The sequence below is a fragment of the Falco rusticolus genome, chromosome 1, assembly GCF_015220075.1.
Source record: "Falco rusticolus isolate bFalRus1 chromosome 1, bFalRus1.pri, whole genome shotgun sequence".
NCBI classification, from domain to species: Eukaryota; Metazoa; Chordata; class Aves; order Falconiformes; family Falconidae; genus Falco; species Falco rusticolus.
In genome coordinates this window covers 736,300-751,832 of record NC_051187.1, presented here as the reverse complement: position 1 = coordinate 751,832, position 15,533 = coordinate 736,300, and the positions used below count along the sequence as shown (strand labels likewise).

General features: G+C 54.3%; 1 protein-coding gene across 1 annotated transcript in view; it reads right to left on the bottom strand.

Annotated features, from left to right (window-relative positions):
- ENPP7 (ectonucleotide pyrophosphatase/phosphodiesterase 7) overlaps positions 1–15,181 on the bottom strand; it is a 35,208-nt gene extending 20,027 nt beyond the window's left edge. The window contains exon 1 of the mRNA XM_037400205.1: positions 15,139–15,181. Coding sequence (XP_037256102.1) covers positions 15,139–15,181 — 43 coding nt within the window. The remainder of the gene's footprint in view (positions 1–15,138) is intronic.
- Between the last annotated feature and the right edge of the window lie 352 nt (positions 15,182–15,533).

Genomic DNA, 15,533 nt, shown 5'->3' with positions numbered 1-15,533 from the left:
CCTGCTGCCTCCCCCGGCTGGGCAGCCCCAGCTGGGGCTGTGTGGGCAGGGGCTGCGGGCAGCGGGCTCCTGCCCACCGGCTTGGGGTGCAGGGCCGGCACAGACCTCACATGGGGCATTGCTGCCTGCTTGGGGCGGCTTTGCAGAAGCAGCTGATCTTGCTCTGTGCCTACCGAGCGTGTTCCTGCACACTCCGGCACTCCCAAACCAGCAAAAACCCCATTACAGTTGTCATGGAAATTAGAAAGTGTGTCTGCCTGAGTTTCCTCGGCACAGGGCTCCGTATTCCTGGTGACTTGTCCATCAAAGAGCCTCTTGCCGCGCTGGTGCGGGAGCAGCTCTCATGGGGTGGCCGGGGCTCCGTGGGCAGCCACTGTCCCTCCCCCAACGCTGGGGCTGGGGCTGCGATGTGACGTGTCAGCTGCCGGCTGGCCCAGGAAAGTGAAGATGTTCACGGCACACTGAAAGGTGCGATTTGTCAGTGCAGGTCCCCAGATGCTCAGGGCCTGTCAGGCATCAAGAAAATCCCATACATCACGGGGCGGGTGCTAATCCCCTTTTTTTTGTTTTGGGTGGGTTTTTTGGCCATTTTATTTTTCTGTGAGTGCCAGAGTGCTGCAAGGAAAACTGGGGCAGAAGAGGAGCAGCAGCATGAGAGCTGGCCCTGGGCACAGGAGGGTTTGGGCTGATGAGCTGCAGAGATTGATGGATGCAACTTGCCTTCTCATGGATTATAGGAATCTCTCCCCTCCACATGCACATTTGGAAGTGAGGAGGCTGTGGTGTGTGTGTCAGGACACGAGTGAAGGGGCTCAGACATCTTCCCCAGCTTCACCCTGCTCTCCGCATTTGTCCCTCTGTCTGTACACATGCGCATGCATCTGCGTGCAGATTCAATTGTTTTCTTTAGAACATTTTCTTTTTCCAGTGTTTATGGGCCATGGGATTGGAAGTGAAGCATCTACTTAATTGCTGTCAGGCAAGGAAATGGGTTATAAAGTTGCCAAGGGAAAAAATAGATCACTCTGGGGTAAATGCAGGAGAGCAGGGCTGATGTAAAGAGGAGGGGGAGAAAGGCAGGGGATGGGAAGAGATGAGGGGGGAGAATGAACAGGAAGGGATGAGCAGGCAGCAAAGGGAGCTGGCTCAGGGAGGGATGTGGGGGCTCTCCTTGCCTCCAAGCTGAAATGGCACCTTCTGTGCTGGGCACCTCTCCTGGCACTGAGGGGTGAAACACTGCCCAGAAAGGGAAAAGGGTTTGTGCTGGGAACATGCCGGGGCTGGGGCAGCTCCTCCCCATGGTGCTCTCTTTTGTTTTAAAAACCATGGATCTACTAACATGATGTTTCCAGACATGTCCTGACACCACTCAGCGTGTGCTGGGGCAGCAGGAGTGAGGATGGCCAAGTGCGAGACCATGCAGGGGTGTGCCAGGGCATGAGTCAACCTGTCCGCCCTCTCTCGGGAGCTCTGCTCAGGTCCCCCAGGATGGCAGCATTTGCCTCCTTGGTGTTGTGAGCAGGGCTGCTGGAGCACTTTGCAGAGGTAAAATTGGGAGAAGGGAGCCCCGCTCGTCCTCCCCGATTCATGGCTGCCGCCACTCCAGTTCTAGGCTCTTGGCTTGTGACTCTCTTAATCTGCATGGCTTTCTTGTTTCCTTCATTATCTCCCCCAGTCTAACCCCCCACCATGTCATCCTCATTGCACGGCTCCTCCCTCTCCTGTTCACCACATTACTGCAGCAAGAACTCACTTTCCCATCTTTTAGTCTCAGTGCCATACATAAAAGCACTCTGATGGCCATGGCGTGATAGCAAAGACAGAACTTAATTTCACAGCATTTTCATATAATACTCCATAAAACTGAACAAATTTGCTGGAGTCCAAATCCATCTCATTATGCAGAGTCATTGAAAGGGAGGCTTTTACATTCTGGGACTCAGTGCTCAACTAGGGGGTGGTACAGAAGAATAGAAAAATAATTAATTAGGTGCTGCTCTGGATCTTTGATCCTGCATTGCAAGGCACATTAAATAAAATCCTGGCTCATGAATAAATGCTGCACGGAGCTCTATTTTTCTGACCTCACGCAGAAATGTTTCAGTGAGGCTGAGGTGTATGTGGGGAGGTCCCTGGCCTGAGCCTGTGCCCCAGGAGCAGGGCAAGGAGGAGGAGATGGAGCAGGGCAGGATGTCTGCCCTGGGGTGGGAGCAGTAGGTTGCAGTGACAGCCTTGCTGGCTTGGTTACAAACAGCAAAGCCCGAACAGGGCTGCCATGCTCTGGCAGGGTGCTGGGGATCAGGATGGGATGAAGGAGCCACCCAGCTTCCCCAGAGCTCTGCTGTGGTCCTCTGCTATCCCCATTGCTCCCAGAGACCTTGCTCAGCACATCCAGGGTCTTTGCCCTGCCTTGCTGTGAGAGGCTTTGAGGCAAGGAGCCATGCCTGCAGCAGTCTGGGGATGGTGGGATGTGTCAGGGTCCCTACAGTGATCCCCATCCTCCTCCCCCTATCCCTTGCACTGAAGTCTCTCCTCTGTATGCAGCTGCAGTTCACCTCTCAATGGTTGTAGGCTTGAGATTCGTGTGGGGTTTGTATTTTTTGAGTAATGCACTTTGTGAGATGTAAGGACTGAGGACCCAGCCACACCAGGTGGGTGGGCAGTCTTGGGGCACACCAGGCGAAGGGATCCCAAGTCTGAGTTGGGAATGAGCCCTTGCACACTTTCACTGTGCTTTACCTGGCAGCAAGGGCTCTCTCTGCCCTGCCTGTCACTTGGCAAGAACAGATAATTAACCCAGGTGGGGGAGTGGGAAGCCTCAAGGAAGGCTTTAAGTTTGGCTTTATTTGCTGGCATCCCCTAATATCCTGGTGTGGGAGCAGGTCCTGGCTGGGGCTCTTGTGCCCTGATCAATCGGCAGTGCTGCTGTCCCACGGCAGGTGGCTCGGTGACCTCGGGGGCAGCCATGGTGCTGGGCAGGTGGATTAAAAACGCACCGACAAGGCAATCCTGCAGAGGAGAGAGCTCGCTTCACCTCACACTGTTAATTAATCTCCGAGCCAATGAGGATGCTCTCATCTGGTCTTTACTTAATCCATAACCCAGAAATCCTCAAATTATGTCATTTGTTCAATACAGATGAAATTAATTACTCTGGGAAATAGGCAACAAGTTACATTTCTGATGCCCCTTATCGCATAATCAAATCTACAAAGTGCTTTCCGTGCAGCCGCAGTGGCAGTGGTGGGATTGCCTGCAGCAGGCATGAAATACTGAGCAGCATCCGCTATAAATCTGGCACGGTGCTGACTCTTACAGGAAGCCAATGGCCGAGCGAGGCTGGGGACTCTGCAGGAGTGCTGGCGATGCAGCAGCGAGGGCAGTGCAGCCGCCATGCACTCCTCTGCTCTACCCACCGAGGAACCAAGGGCTTAACTACCTGCCTCAGCCCTGCCACTCCCTCCTGTGCCTGCCACCAGCCTACCTTTTATTTATTACCACTTATTGGGGTCACAGATACAGCTTGTGGGGCTTCCTGGGGGATCCAGAGGCCCCCCCCAGAGCCTGGCCCCTTCACCTGGGGCTCTGTGCCTGCAGGATGCATCCCTCCACCTGGTGACTTTGATGAGGCAAGGGGAAGGTCCTCATCAGGATGTATCAGAAGAGCTGGGTACAGAATAATAGCGATTTACTCTTTATTGGAGTTATCACAGGGAGGAGAGCTGGGATGTGAAAGGCAAAGGCTATGGCAGCGGCTGCGGGAGTGCGGCAGGGGTGGGAGCGTGGTGCTGGCTTTATGGGTGCTGGCTGTGCAGCATGATGGCCTTTGCTCTGCCTTGGGGGGGCACAGTATGGAGGGGTGGGCAGGTCAGACATTGCCTTTCTGCCAGGGGAGTGGGTGTTATCGTATAGATAAGTGAGCGCTGTATTCTTGCGCCCAGCCCACTGCACTGCCTTCCTGCTGCAGCACTAGGGTCGTCCTGCGTGGCACCTGGGCTTTGCCAGTTCCCCCCTTCTGCTGCTGCTCCTGCCCTTCGCTCTGGGCTCAGATGGTGCCTTTTTAATTGCCTGCTTGAAAAACCTGGACAGAGCACAAAGTGCTTCAGTGAGCCACAGAAGCTGTTGTCCGTTTGACCTCTTGCCCATCGCCTGCTGCCCACCTGCATTCCCACGGTGGCTTTGGCAGAGAAACACCCCAGTGCTGTGAGTGCCCCAACCGGGAGCAGTCCTGGCATGGCAGAAACCTGTGCCCATGCCCCTGACACCTTTAAATTCCCCTCCTGAGAGAGGGCTGCAGACTGGAAATGAACCCTTCCTTCCCTGCTTGTCCTGAGCATTTTTCCTCTGCGCTGGGAAAACCCTCCGAGGATTTTGCTGGAGCTGTTGGGGGGGAGCCAGTGTGCTCCAGTGCAGCTAGAGATCTCGTAGAGAGCACTAAAGACGATTCCCGAAGGCATAAGATCAAAATTTGCAGCCCAGGCGTGCTCCCTCCTCTCGGCGCTCAGCTGCAGAGTGCTGCTCTGGCATGTGAACTGCCGATCAGCTCCAAGTGTCAGCAACGCACATCCCCAGAAAAACGCTTTAATTGCAGCCTCTGGCCAAGAATGGGCTCTGGTGGCAGGACAAGCTGCTGGGCTGGGCTGCCCACACTGAGGGCCACCTTGCCCCCTTTCCCTGACTAGCTGGGGACCCCCAGGCCCTTCCTGGTGGGCTGGTTTTGGTGGGTCAGTTTTCTGGAGGGAAGGCTTTATTGTAAGCAGTTAAGGCAGGTACCAGCTTACATGTGACTAACACATTAGGAGCTGTTGTAACAAAAAAATCTATACTAGTTGTTTGCTAAAATGGCAGTAATGAATTGAAAAATATTACAAGCTGATCAAGGCAGCTATTTCAGGGCATGTTAGGGCCCTTAGCCTGGCTCTTCAGCTTGCCTGGGTCACCAGACACAGTAAAATCTATTCGGAGAAGATAGAAATGTAATTTCTCTTTGCCCTATCAATTTAAATAAATTATCTATTAGATTAGCTGCACTTAAAACAAAACAAGAAATCGATCCCACCAGCCACGGCTGCTATTAAACTATGTTTTGCACCACTAAACCTATAATTGCCAAAGGACCCCATGAAAGGAGAGCAGCCTGGCTGTGTGGTGCTGCTGGTGGGCTTGGGCTGTGCTCCCCAGGCCAGAGGAAGGGTCCAGGGGGGCTGGATGGACTGCCTGCCTGCCCCGAGCTCTTCTGCTCCTGCCACAGCAGTGGAGCCTGGGATAATTCATGGGCAAGCTCCCTCGAGTGCCCGGGCTCCCGTGGACAGCCCAGTCCCAGCCTGGGAGAGGTGCTGAGGTTGGGGCCAAACTGCTGGGGTCTTCTCCCTTGTGCATCCCTGGGGATTGCCAGCTCAGAAGTGCCTAACACCCCGGGGCAGGCGGTCAGTTTGATGTGTGATCCCACTGCACCCTCCACCCCCAGTTTGCTTCTCCAGAGCCTTGCTCAAAGAGTGAGGAGCCAGGGTGCAGGCAGAGTGGGAGGGAGGCAGGGACAGAGGCAGCACCCCTGTGGGGAGCTGGAGGAGGGGGGATGGAGTCCCTGGGAGGGAGGGCAGGCTTCTGAAGCAGCATTTCAGACATGGCTGTTCCCTTTTATTTTTTTCCTGCTGAAACTGCTGCCTTGCGCAAACCTGCTCAAGCTCCTCAGATAAATTAGCATCTAGGGGATTTTTTTCCTCTACGTTTTGTGCAGTTGCATAAGAGGGAAGAACAGAGGAGCCCAAGTAGCAGATTGCTTTGTAGAGAAGCGTGAAACAGCCACAGACAGAGCTGCTGTCTCCCTGCTGCTAACAGATCTCATGCATTCAGCTGGATGGAGCTCACGTGTGTGATCCAGGTATGTCTGGGATCGTTTGGGTGAGAGTGGGCAGGACAGGGAGACCAGGGGGGGCATACAGGTGGTGGGGACTCTTCCTGCCATGGCTAGTCATCTGGATGCAGCTGGTTTTCCCAGGTCTCCCGGTCTGCAGGATGGCCAGGCTCAGCAGAAGCAGTCCATGCAGGCAGCCCAGCCCTGTCCCTCCTGTCAGGAGAAGGCAGCTGCCAGGTCCTTGGCTGCTGCCTCTTCTCTACCTCTCCTGGTGGATCAAGAAGCCCGTTTGCGAAGAGACCCAAGGATGCTCAGAACGCACCTGCACAGGAGCTGGGGAAGCTGTGGGGGCTTCCCAGTGGGTGCCATTCCCAGTGAGAGGAGGAAGGTATCAGTATCCACTCAGCTGCCTCTCTCCCTGACCTAACCCCATTGATTTGTAACGATCCAAGTCTGAGGAGATGTGTGAAGCAATCAATATACTGGCAGCTCTGCAAGTGGATGCAGGGAGGCAGGGCATGAGGGTACGGTGTTTAACCCTCCCTGTCCCTGCTGTGGGTCCCACACCTCCCCAGCGCTCACGGGTCCCGCTCAGGTCCTGCTGGCCAGGCTGGACCGCCCCAGCGCTGCCCGGGGACAGATGGGTGCCTCCTGAATCACACTTGTCCCTCTGACCACACTTCCCCAGCTGAGCCGTCCCACCCGAGTGCACCACCAGCCTGGCCAGCCTCTGCCTTTGAGTTACCTCCCTTGGAGATTTGATTATGCCTGAGCAGTGGGGATGATGCCCTGGGGCTCCCCAGGTGCAGTGGCCTCCCACCCCTCTCCAGCTTCTCCCAAGAGATGGTCATGGCCCAGTGCAGGCTCTGCCCTGACCCTTGTGCCATTTGCAACCTCCTTACACACACCTGCATTATTGTTTCACCTTTCTGTAAAATCCCAGAAAGGATCCTGGGAAGAGCATGGGGAGAAAGGAAACAAAAGGGAAAAACCCCAAAAGACTCAAAAAGGCTCAAACTTGCAGAAGGGTGAAGGAAACTTGGGGTAGGAGAAGGGAGGGGAAGGGGCTGCTTGTGATGCTGCAGAGCTGCCGGGCACACCTGAGGGTGCTTGGCAAGAGGAGCTAGGAGCTCTTACCCCTGGGGAGGGAGCTGGGGGGTGCTTGGCTGTAAGTGCTTCCATAACCCTCAGATAGAAGTGATTTTTCTGAGGCATAAGTGAATGGCAAAATAATAAACATCCTTATAACAGCAACGCTCTGGTAAATGCCTGGGGCCATGGAGGTGCTGGGGCAGGCAGCCTTCCCCACAGCCAGCAGCAGGAGCAGAGCCCCATCCATGTGGTTTCACCAGGGAGTCATGGCCCAGAGAGCCTGGCCAGGATGACAGGGTTAAACACCCGCTTCGGGGCAGCCCTTGGCAAGTAGAGAAGCTGCTTTTCAGGACCTGGCCCAACTCTACAGCTGGTTGTAAGTGCAAAGCCACCGCAGTGTAGGACTGAGTACCATGAGTCTGTGTTTTGGTGTGACATGAACTTGATGCCTTGCATGATGGGTTCGGTGCTGTGTGTCCTCACCAGCCTGGAAACATGACTGCAACTTGTGCAGAGGCACTGGGGCTGCTGGAGAGGTAATGAGCTCCTGTGCCAAACCTGTGGAGCTTTGCACCTGAAGCAGCACGTGCCTGGCCAGGCGAGGGGCTTGCACCAGGACTTGACCGTGTGCAGGGAGAAGGGAGCAGGTCTCCAGCCCAGATCCCTTGAGAGGGGGCCGGGAACCAGCCTGGACATATCGTGCCCTGCCAGCTGCTGCCAAGGGCTCTGCCTTCACCTGCCAGCATGTTTTCTCCCTCCATCCCAGAGCCCAGGGTCTATTCCACCCCCCACCCCCCCCTCATAAGCTTGGTCTGACAGAGCCCTGCTCATTGTGGTGCAGGGACAGGCTTGGCTGCATCAGGAACAGGGAGCAGAGTGCTGGGAGACCTCTCCACCGGGCAGGAGATAACAAGCCAGGTCTTTGGGAGAAACAAAGTAAAGTTCATGGTGGTGTCTGAGGGGCATGAGGCTGTTGCAGGCAGAGGGAAGCGCTGCTGCTGCCCATGTGCTGCCTGTGCTCTGCAGTGTTCTCATCAGGATGCTGCAGGATGGAAGGCACAGAAGTCCCCACTGACTTTGTTACAGTAACAGAGACTGAGCCTCCTCTAGCAGGGAAATGCTCTTTAGCTGCATTAACAGGCTGAGATCTGATGGGAAAGATTAAAAAAATTGGTGTCCTCCACATCACTCACCTGAGACTCTATCAGACTTGCCACAATTAGGAAAAGTCACATCGAAGGCTTCATTTGTAAAGGACCAAAATAAGAGAAAACATTTGGCCCAGAGGGAAGCAGAGAAGGAATTTAAGCTGACTCTCATCTTTCATCATTTGCCTTCTCCTGCTCCTGTCTTGGCAGCCCCAGTATTTTGCTTTGTCTCCTTCAGGTGACTAATCATTAGACTAATTAGTTGCTAATCAATGTTTAATTAAAACTTAGTTGTTAATTACTGGAGGTGGTACTGTAGGTTGGATATGAAATGTTATGAAAACATTTTTAAGGGCAGTTTATGGGAAGCTGGCCTCCCTTGTCTCTGGTGTGTCCCTTGGTCAGGGTCCCCCCGGGGGCCTGATATCCTAATAGAAATGGGATGGGGACTGATATCCTAGCAGAATTGGGATGGGGGCTGTGGGTGTAACACACCAGTATGGCATCACTGCACCCTGGAGTGCCTGCTGCCTGCTCTCTGGAGCTGGCTCCATCACCTGGGACCGGGCCATGGTGTGGGTGGCTCAGGAGCATCCCTGACACCTTCCCGTGGAGCAGCTGGGGAAGGAGGTGCATGGGCAGCCCCAGGCAATGGGTGACATGGAGAATGTCCCTCCTGGTTCCCTGTTGGGATGGGAAACAGTCAAAGCAAGGTCCCAGTGCCCTGCCCAGGGCTGCAAGCCCCTTGGATGTTGGGTCCCGGCTCTGGGAGCTGTGTGAGCATTTGGAATGCTGACGAGCATCCAGCCAAAAACCAAGTGCAGTGGTGTAGCTACCATTCCTGTATTTCCCTGCTCAGCCTCCATCTGTTCCCTTGAACCTTCCTGAAAGCGGAGGCCGGGCAGCAGGGCTTGTCTCCAGAGAAGGAGGTTTTGTTATGCACATTTTGCTTCGTGCAAGTGCCTGGAGGTTTTTTATGCACGATCCATTGAAAAGAGCCCGTTAAATATTCCATCAGTGACGTATATGTAGGTCACCCAGGTGTGCTGCTGCCTCCAGGTACCAGCTCATTTCAGCCCTTGGTGAGGAGCCTGTGTCTGCTCATTAATTCTGAGGTGGCTTCTCCCTCCCCCTGTCCTGGGTCAGAGGCTGGGGGGACTGGTGTGCCTGGCTGGGAGCTGGGGCTGGCCCTGTGGGTCTGGGGGCTTTGTGCAACCCTGGAGGGATCTGCAGGGCTGGGGGTACCACGTCTTGTTCAAGGGCCCTAAACTCCACTCCGTAGAGTGGGCACCTGTGAGAGGGGGGCCAGGGAAGCACCCCCAGGCTGGGGCAGGGGACCCCCAGGACCCCCATGCAGAAGAGCTGTTGCCTCATCTCGGGGTGGTGTGGGACCCCCCCTCCTCAGGGGCTGGGCTGTCCCGGTGGGGAACAGGCACTTTGCAAGTGCTGTACATATGCTAATGACGCAAATTACATTCTTTCTGCTCTTTACATTCCTTATTTCACTTTACTTGTCATTTTATGACTCGTTTTAATTTCTTGAGAGCAGACCCGTAGGATAATAAGGTCTGGTGCTGCAGAGGGTCCCGAGGCAGACACTGTGTCTCCATCCAGACAGAGACGCTGGGAGCACTGCTAATGTGCCTGCGTCTGGATCAAGTGGTGGCATGTTCTTGTCACCTGGGGAAGAGCAGGGAGTTTCTCTGCAGAACCTGAGAAGTTGGGCAGCTGGACAGGAGCTGATGTCCTGGGGCCCGTGGGAGAGCCAGCTCCTGGCCTCTCTGCTCAGTGTTTCCCTTGTTCCTCCTCTGAAAATGGGCACCATTTCAAGGGGTCACTGAGCCCAGCTGGGTCCCTGTCACCTAGATGGCGTTTGCTGCAGAGATGGGTGCTGTGAGGTGAGGGGCAACTCCAGAGCTCTCCTGACTGAGGCACTGGAGAGTCTCAGCCCTCCTCAGGGCGATGTCCCCATCCCGGGCTGTCCCTGGCCAATTCCTGTGCCTCCCTCCAGCTGTGAGCCAGGACTTGTATCACTCCCCACACTGACTTACTCTGGCAAGTGTGGGCTGGGGTGCTGCAGGGCTGGGGAAGGCGAGTGTACAGGTACACTTTTTGCTTGCTTGATGCCACTGGATATGGGGTTTTTTTTGAAAAAAAATTATCTTTTCTCCCATTGCTAGTTAGACAAAGATGCTGACAATGGACCAGGGTTTTGGTGATTTGGATGGTGACAATGCAAGGAAATGGAGCTATGTTTAGAAATAATTGCTTTGTCTTTTGCAGAGGTATTAGTGCTTCCATGCTGGCAGTTACAGGAATTAGCTGAAGGTATTGGTGACATAAATACAGAAGCAAAATTATTGCTGCTTATAATCACTTTCATGTGTGTAAGAGAGAAAGAGAAATTATCAGGGCACAAAGAGGAGAAGGAAACAGGGAGCCAGAGGGGCAGGAGCTCTGGGGTCTCCAGTACAAGGCTGGTACATCCCTGGGCTCTGCTCTGGAGGCCAGAGACCCTGCGACTGTGGTGCTGGGGTGTTGCTGGTGCAGCTCTGTGCCAGCCCTGGTGACTCCTGCTTCATCAAAAAGAGATGCTGGCTCTGCCGTGGGGCTGAGTCCACCTCTGCGGGCAAAGTCCCAGGAGAGACCCACAGCACCAGGGCTGCTGAATGGTACCTTCCATGGAGCTGGGTTTGGTCCTGAGGGAAGGTGGATTACTGGCAACGGCTTGGCTGGATGGGAGCTGGGGCAGATGGAGTCGCCCACCCTGAAGTGAGGCCTGGGGGGCTGAAGAGGTCCCCCCTGCTGCTAGCTCTGGGGGAGGCAAAACAGGCCGTGCCCATCCCAGCAGACACCCAGCCCCTGTCAGTTGCCGGTCAGGCAGCCAGCCTGGCGAGCCATCTGGGAAGCAATCACGGGATTTTTCTTAACAGTAGCAAGTGGGGTTCAATATTTTGCTTCTGGAAAATCATTAACCATCCAAGGAAGGAGTCGGGTTGTAGGGACAAGCACAGAGTGGTTCTGGATGAGTGGCTGCAGGCAGCGTGGTTGAGCTGCAGCAGAGAAACTCGCTGTGCCGAGGGCATCATTGCTGCGGTGTCCCAGCCGCCACCCTGCATGGGTGGGAAGGTGGCCTGGTGGCATCCGGATGGCATAATCCATCCCACATCCCGGCTGGCACTCAGCTGGTGCAGGGACACAGCCTGGTGAGAGTGCAGAGGTGGCTGCCAGCCCTTGGAACCAGAAAGGTCTTTGCAACCCGGAGAAACTGAAGAGCCACAAGCATGGAGCGTGTGAAAATGAAATGGTGGGATCCTCCTGCAGTGCAAAAGGTGCTTGATGTGGAGAGGCTGATTCGTATAAGCAGCACCAGAGGGATGCACAGCCAAGGCGAAGGTTCCCTGTGGCAATGTCCACCTGTCCCAGGATCCTGGTGCGACCAGCCCAGGCTCCTCTGTGAAGGGAGGTGCGAACTGGGGGGATTTAAGAAGTTGCAACATTTAGGCAGTTAAAATGGGATCATGTGTAAGGTTGTAAACTGAAGGCCCCACACAGATGCGGGTGCTCACTGGCAGAGCGGCAGCCCCACGTGGAAGTGGCTGTGGATGGGAGTGGGAGGATCCTCCTGTGGAAGAGCCAGCATAGCCCCTCAGGAGGCTGCTCTCCTCTGGATCGTGGAGCTGCTGCTCTGTTGGGAGCACCTGGGGATGCAGTCACGGCTCCAGCAACGCTCTGCTCTCCCACTATTTGTTTCTATCCAGCTCCGGTTCCTTGCAGGCAGCATCCTCCCTCATCCCTGCCCATTCCTTGGTGGCAGGGCTGGCTGCGAAAAGTAAAGTCAAATGTTGGGAAGGAACAGATCTCTGATGAAACAAGGCCATTCATGCTTTCAGATATTAAATTCCATGCAGAATATTAAATAATTTCCTCTTCAATGATCCCAGTAAATTTAATTAGCTCTTGTTCCCCTGATAGAGTTGTCTCCACAATCCTGAAGCACTGTGTTTGGAGCGAAGGGGAACTCTGCTCCTGTTTGAAGCACTGCCTTCCCGCAGTGTACACACTGCAGCTGCTGCCCCAGGAGAGCGGACCCTCGGAGGCCACTGCATTTCTGTCCCTACCGCCACCTCCCCGCTCTGTGCTGGAGCTCCTTTGGAGCAGGATCCCGGCTCCAGCTGCAGCAGTGGGGAGGAGTGGGCTGGCGTGTGGAAGCCCTTTCCTCTCCGGTCCAGCTCCTGGCAGCTGCCCTCTGGGACGTGGTTTGAGGCGGGTTTTGTAGACCGTGTTGGTGCAGCTTTGTGCAGAAGATGGTGTGAGCTTCTGTGCCTGGAGGGTGAAGGTCTGGGGAAAGGGAGGAACCTGCTCTGGGCAAACTGGGACTGGGGAAAATCAGCGGGGTTTGGGTGACTTGTCCAGGGCCTTTTCTGTGGCCACTTGAGAGCCAGCTCCCAAGCAGGGAGGGATGGAAATCACACAGGTGCTTGACTCTCTGTAGAAATGTTTGCTGGTGATGGTTGTGGGGGCTGGTTTGGGTTTTTAACTTCTAGAACCTCAGAGCAAAGAGGGAAAAAAAAAAAAAAAAAAGAAATCCCTCCCTGATGGAAGCAGCTAATAGCGGGTTATGAATGTGTCCCTGGCATGGTTCATTAGCTGCCATGACATATTGAGAGCTATGAGCGGTATGATACCAGCAAATCAATTCAGAATTTAATCTGAAAAATAATGTGGGGCAGTTGGATCATGCAACACGTTACCAAATATTTCTCCTCAGCTGAAATAGAGCAGCTCTTGTCTCCCAGTGCTCCTCCTGCCTGGTTGCTGTGCAAAATGCAAAATAAATAAATAAACAAGTACCTGATTTAAAGATGATTAATTTGCATAATTAGTGCTGTGTCAAATCACTTCACTGAGGTGCAAGGCACACTTTGCTGTAGATGTTTGCATGGACATCTTTCCAGGTTTACTCAAGCTCACCTGATTTCACGTTTAACAGTCCTGTAAGGATGTAGCATCAGCATTGATGGGATTTCATGGAGTCAGAGGGGGAGGCAAGAGCCTGGAGGCTGCAGGGAGAAGCCCCTGCCAGCTTTTGCGTGCCCTGTACTGTGTTGGAGCAAATGCCCTTCCCTGAAAATATGTGCTGCAGCAGGTGGCTGTGGTCCTGGAGCCAGGAATGAGCTCAGAGCTAGCTCTGCTCACGGGCACAGATCTGTAGACTCTGGCCAACACTGGCTCCTTGGAGAGTGGCAGCGACGTGATGGCTGAATTCTGGCCATTTTGTGTCCACTTGCTGTTCACAGTTCTGCTCCAAGGATTCTTTGGGAAGGTGTTTGGGGTGGGCAGCTGGGGACCAAGCTGGAGGCGGAGGCAGGGATGGGGCCTGACCCACCATGCGTGGGAGGGGGAAGCCAGGCGTCTGAGCGGCTGGGCAGCACCCACTGTGGTGGCTCCTTTGCTTTTTACAGGACTTACCTTTCTGCAGTGTCTCCTGACATTGAGCACAGCTAATGCTGCAGACTTGATCGCTTGGCATTGGGGAAATCCCAGCAGTGAGGCCAGTGGTGCTTCCCTCCTCAGCCTCCTGCTCCCAGGCAGGGACTCGAGGTCTGAGCACAGAGATGGCTTCAGGCTCCTTAGTCTCCATCTCCTGGAACAGGGGACACGGCTGCAAAACACCCAACAGGTGAAGCATTACACTGAAGACATAAATACATTTAATGTTTTAAAACACACCGTGCTTCAGGCAGCCCTGGTTGCATGCCCTCACTCCTTCTCCCCCTGTAATGGATATCCAGATTGTTCTACTGATCTTGGCATTGTTTTAGTAATTGACTGATGCAATGCAATGTTCACTGATCTAATAAGTTTGTTAGTATAATAGAGGTTCAGGATTTTGCTGTTAATGTGCAGTGACAATTGCATTTTAGATTTGCTCATTATGTTGCATAGCTTAGCATCTATTGTAAATTATATTTAAAAAAGCATTATTTCAGAGCACATTAGCCTGGCTTTCCCTGCTCCTTTCTCCAGTGCTGGAGAGTGCTTTGCAGGCTGAGCGTGTTCATGACCAGACGTGCATTCAGCTCCTGGCTGGGTATTGCACGTTCCGCTTTGGGTTTTTTGGGTCAGGGCATCTGACACTTGCCAAAAAAAATATCTGGGTCCTGCCATGTCATCCCACCGTCTCCATTGCAGCCAAGGATGGTGCAGGTACCCGGTGTTCTGGCAGCTCTCTGGGGAAAGCTCCAGCTGGCACCATTCCCCCAGCTTTCCAGTGGGCAGGGGGCTCCGTGCCGGCCCCCCACCCACGCAGGTAGGATGGGTGCCAGTAGGTGCAGGTGAACCTCCTGGCAGAGCCAGGCTTGAGCTGCCGGTGCTGGGTCAGAGCTGAGCACACTGCAAATGTCCCCTTTTTGGGCAGAGTCATGGGGAGGGCCTGGACCTTGTTTGGCGTCTCAGAGGCGAGGGCCCCTGAGAGCTGGAGCCGTTGTGGACGTGGAGGGGCTGCCGCCACCTGGTCTCATGTCTTTTCCCGATACTGAATGGCATCTGTTGCCTAGCAGAGGTCTGCAGATCAGGGACTGGCTGCTTGGCACTGTCCTTGCTGGGGCTCCACAGGGGGAATAATGGGGATGACACGCTTGGCCCTGGGGACTGGGAGGATCCCACGTGCTGGGGTTTTGCTGTGTTCCATGTTTACAGCATCTGCGTTCAGGAAAAGCCCAAGACGGAGTTGCAACAGGTCTTGTCATCTCTTTCTTCCAGCCACGATTATGAGAAGGAAAACCTCGTTGTTAAGGATAAAAAAACCCCAACCAGCAGTAACTTAACAACTATGACTGCCTCCAAATGAAGGCCCTAAATGGCAAATAGACTGTGAAATAAGCTACGAAAAAAAGAAAACTACATATTTTTTCCAGATTAATAGCTGTTCCCTCTGGTTCATGTAACAGCCTTGCAAAAAGGCAGGGGTTTGTTGACTTGTGCTTTTTCTGACTGCTTCTCTTCCCTCCACTGCTGCTTTTGTGCGTTCACTGCCATTACCCCCTGCCTGCTTCTCCTCCTTCTCCTCCTCCTCCTCTCCCATGGCCGGCTTCAGATGCTAGCCCTCCTGGAGACCCACAGGCAGATTCCTCTGGTGGATTCCTCTCCTGGTGTTGCCCCAGCTGGGCATGCTGCTCGGATCTGGCCTCTTCCCGCTGGGCATCGCGAGGTTGCCTAGCAATCCCGAGCATCACCGCCTCTCCTCCGCTGGGTTAGCACGCGCATGCCTCCCGGTTTGCAAGGCTGCATCTCCCGAGCAGGTACCAGTTTGCATTTCTAGGAATAGGTGTCAACAGGGACCTGGCTCGGAGGCTTGAAATGCAGAGAAAATTTTGCAGAGCTGAGCTCTCCTGTCTTCCCAGTTCCTTGTTCTCCAAATCTGCTGCCTGAAGCAT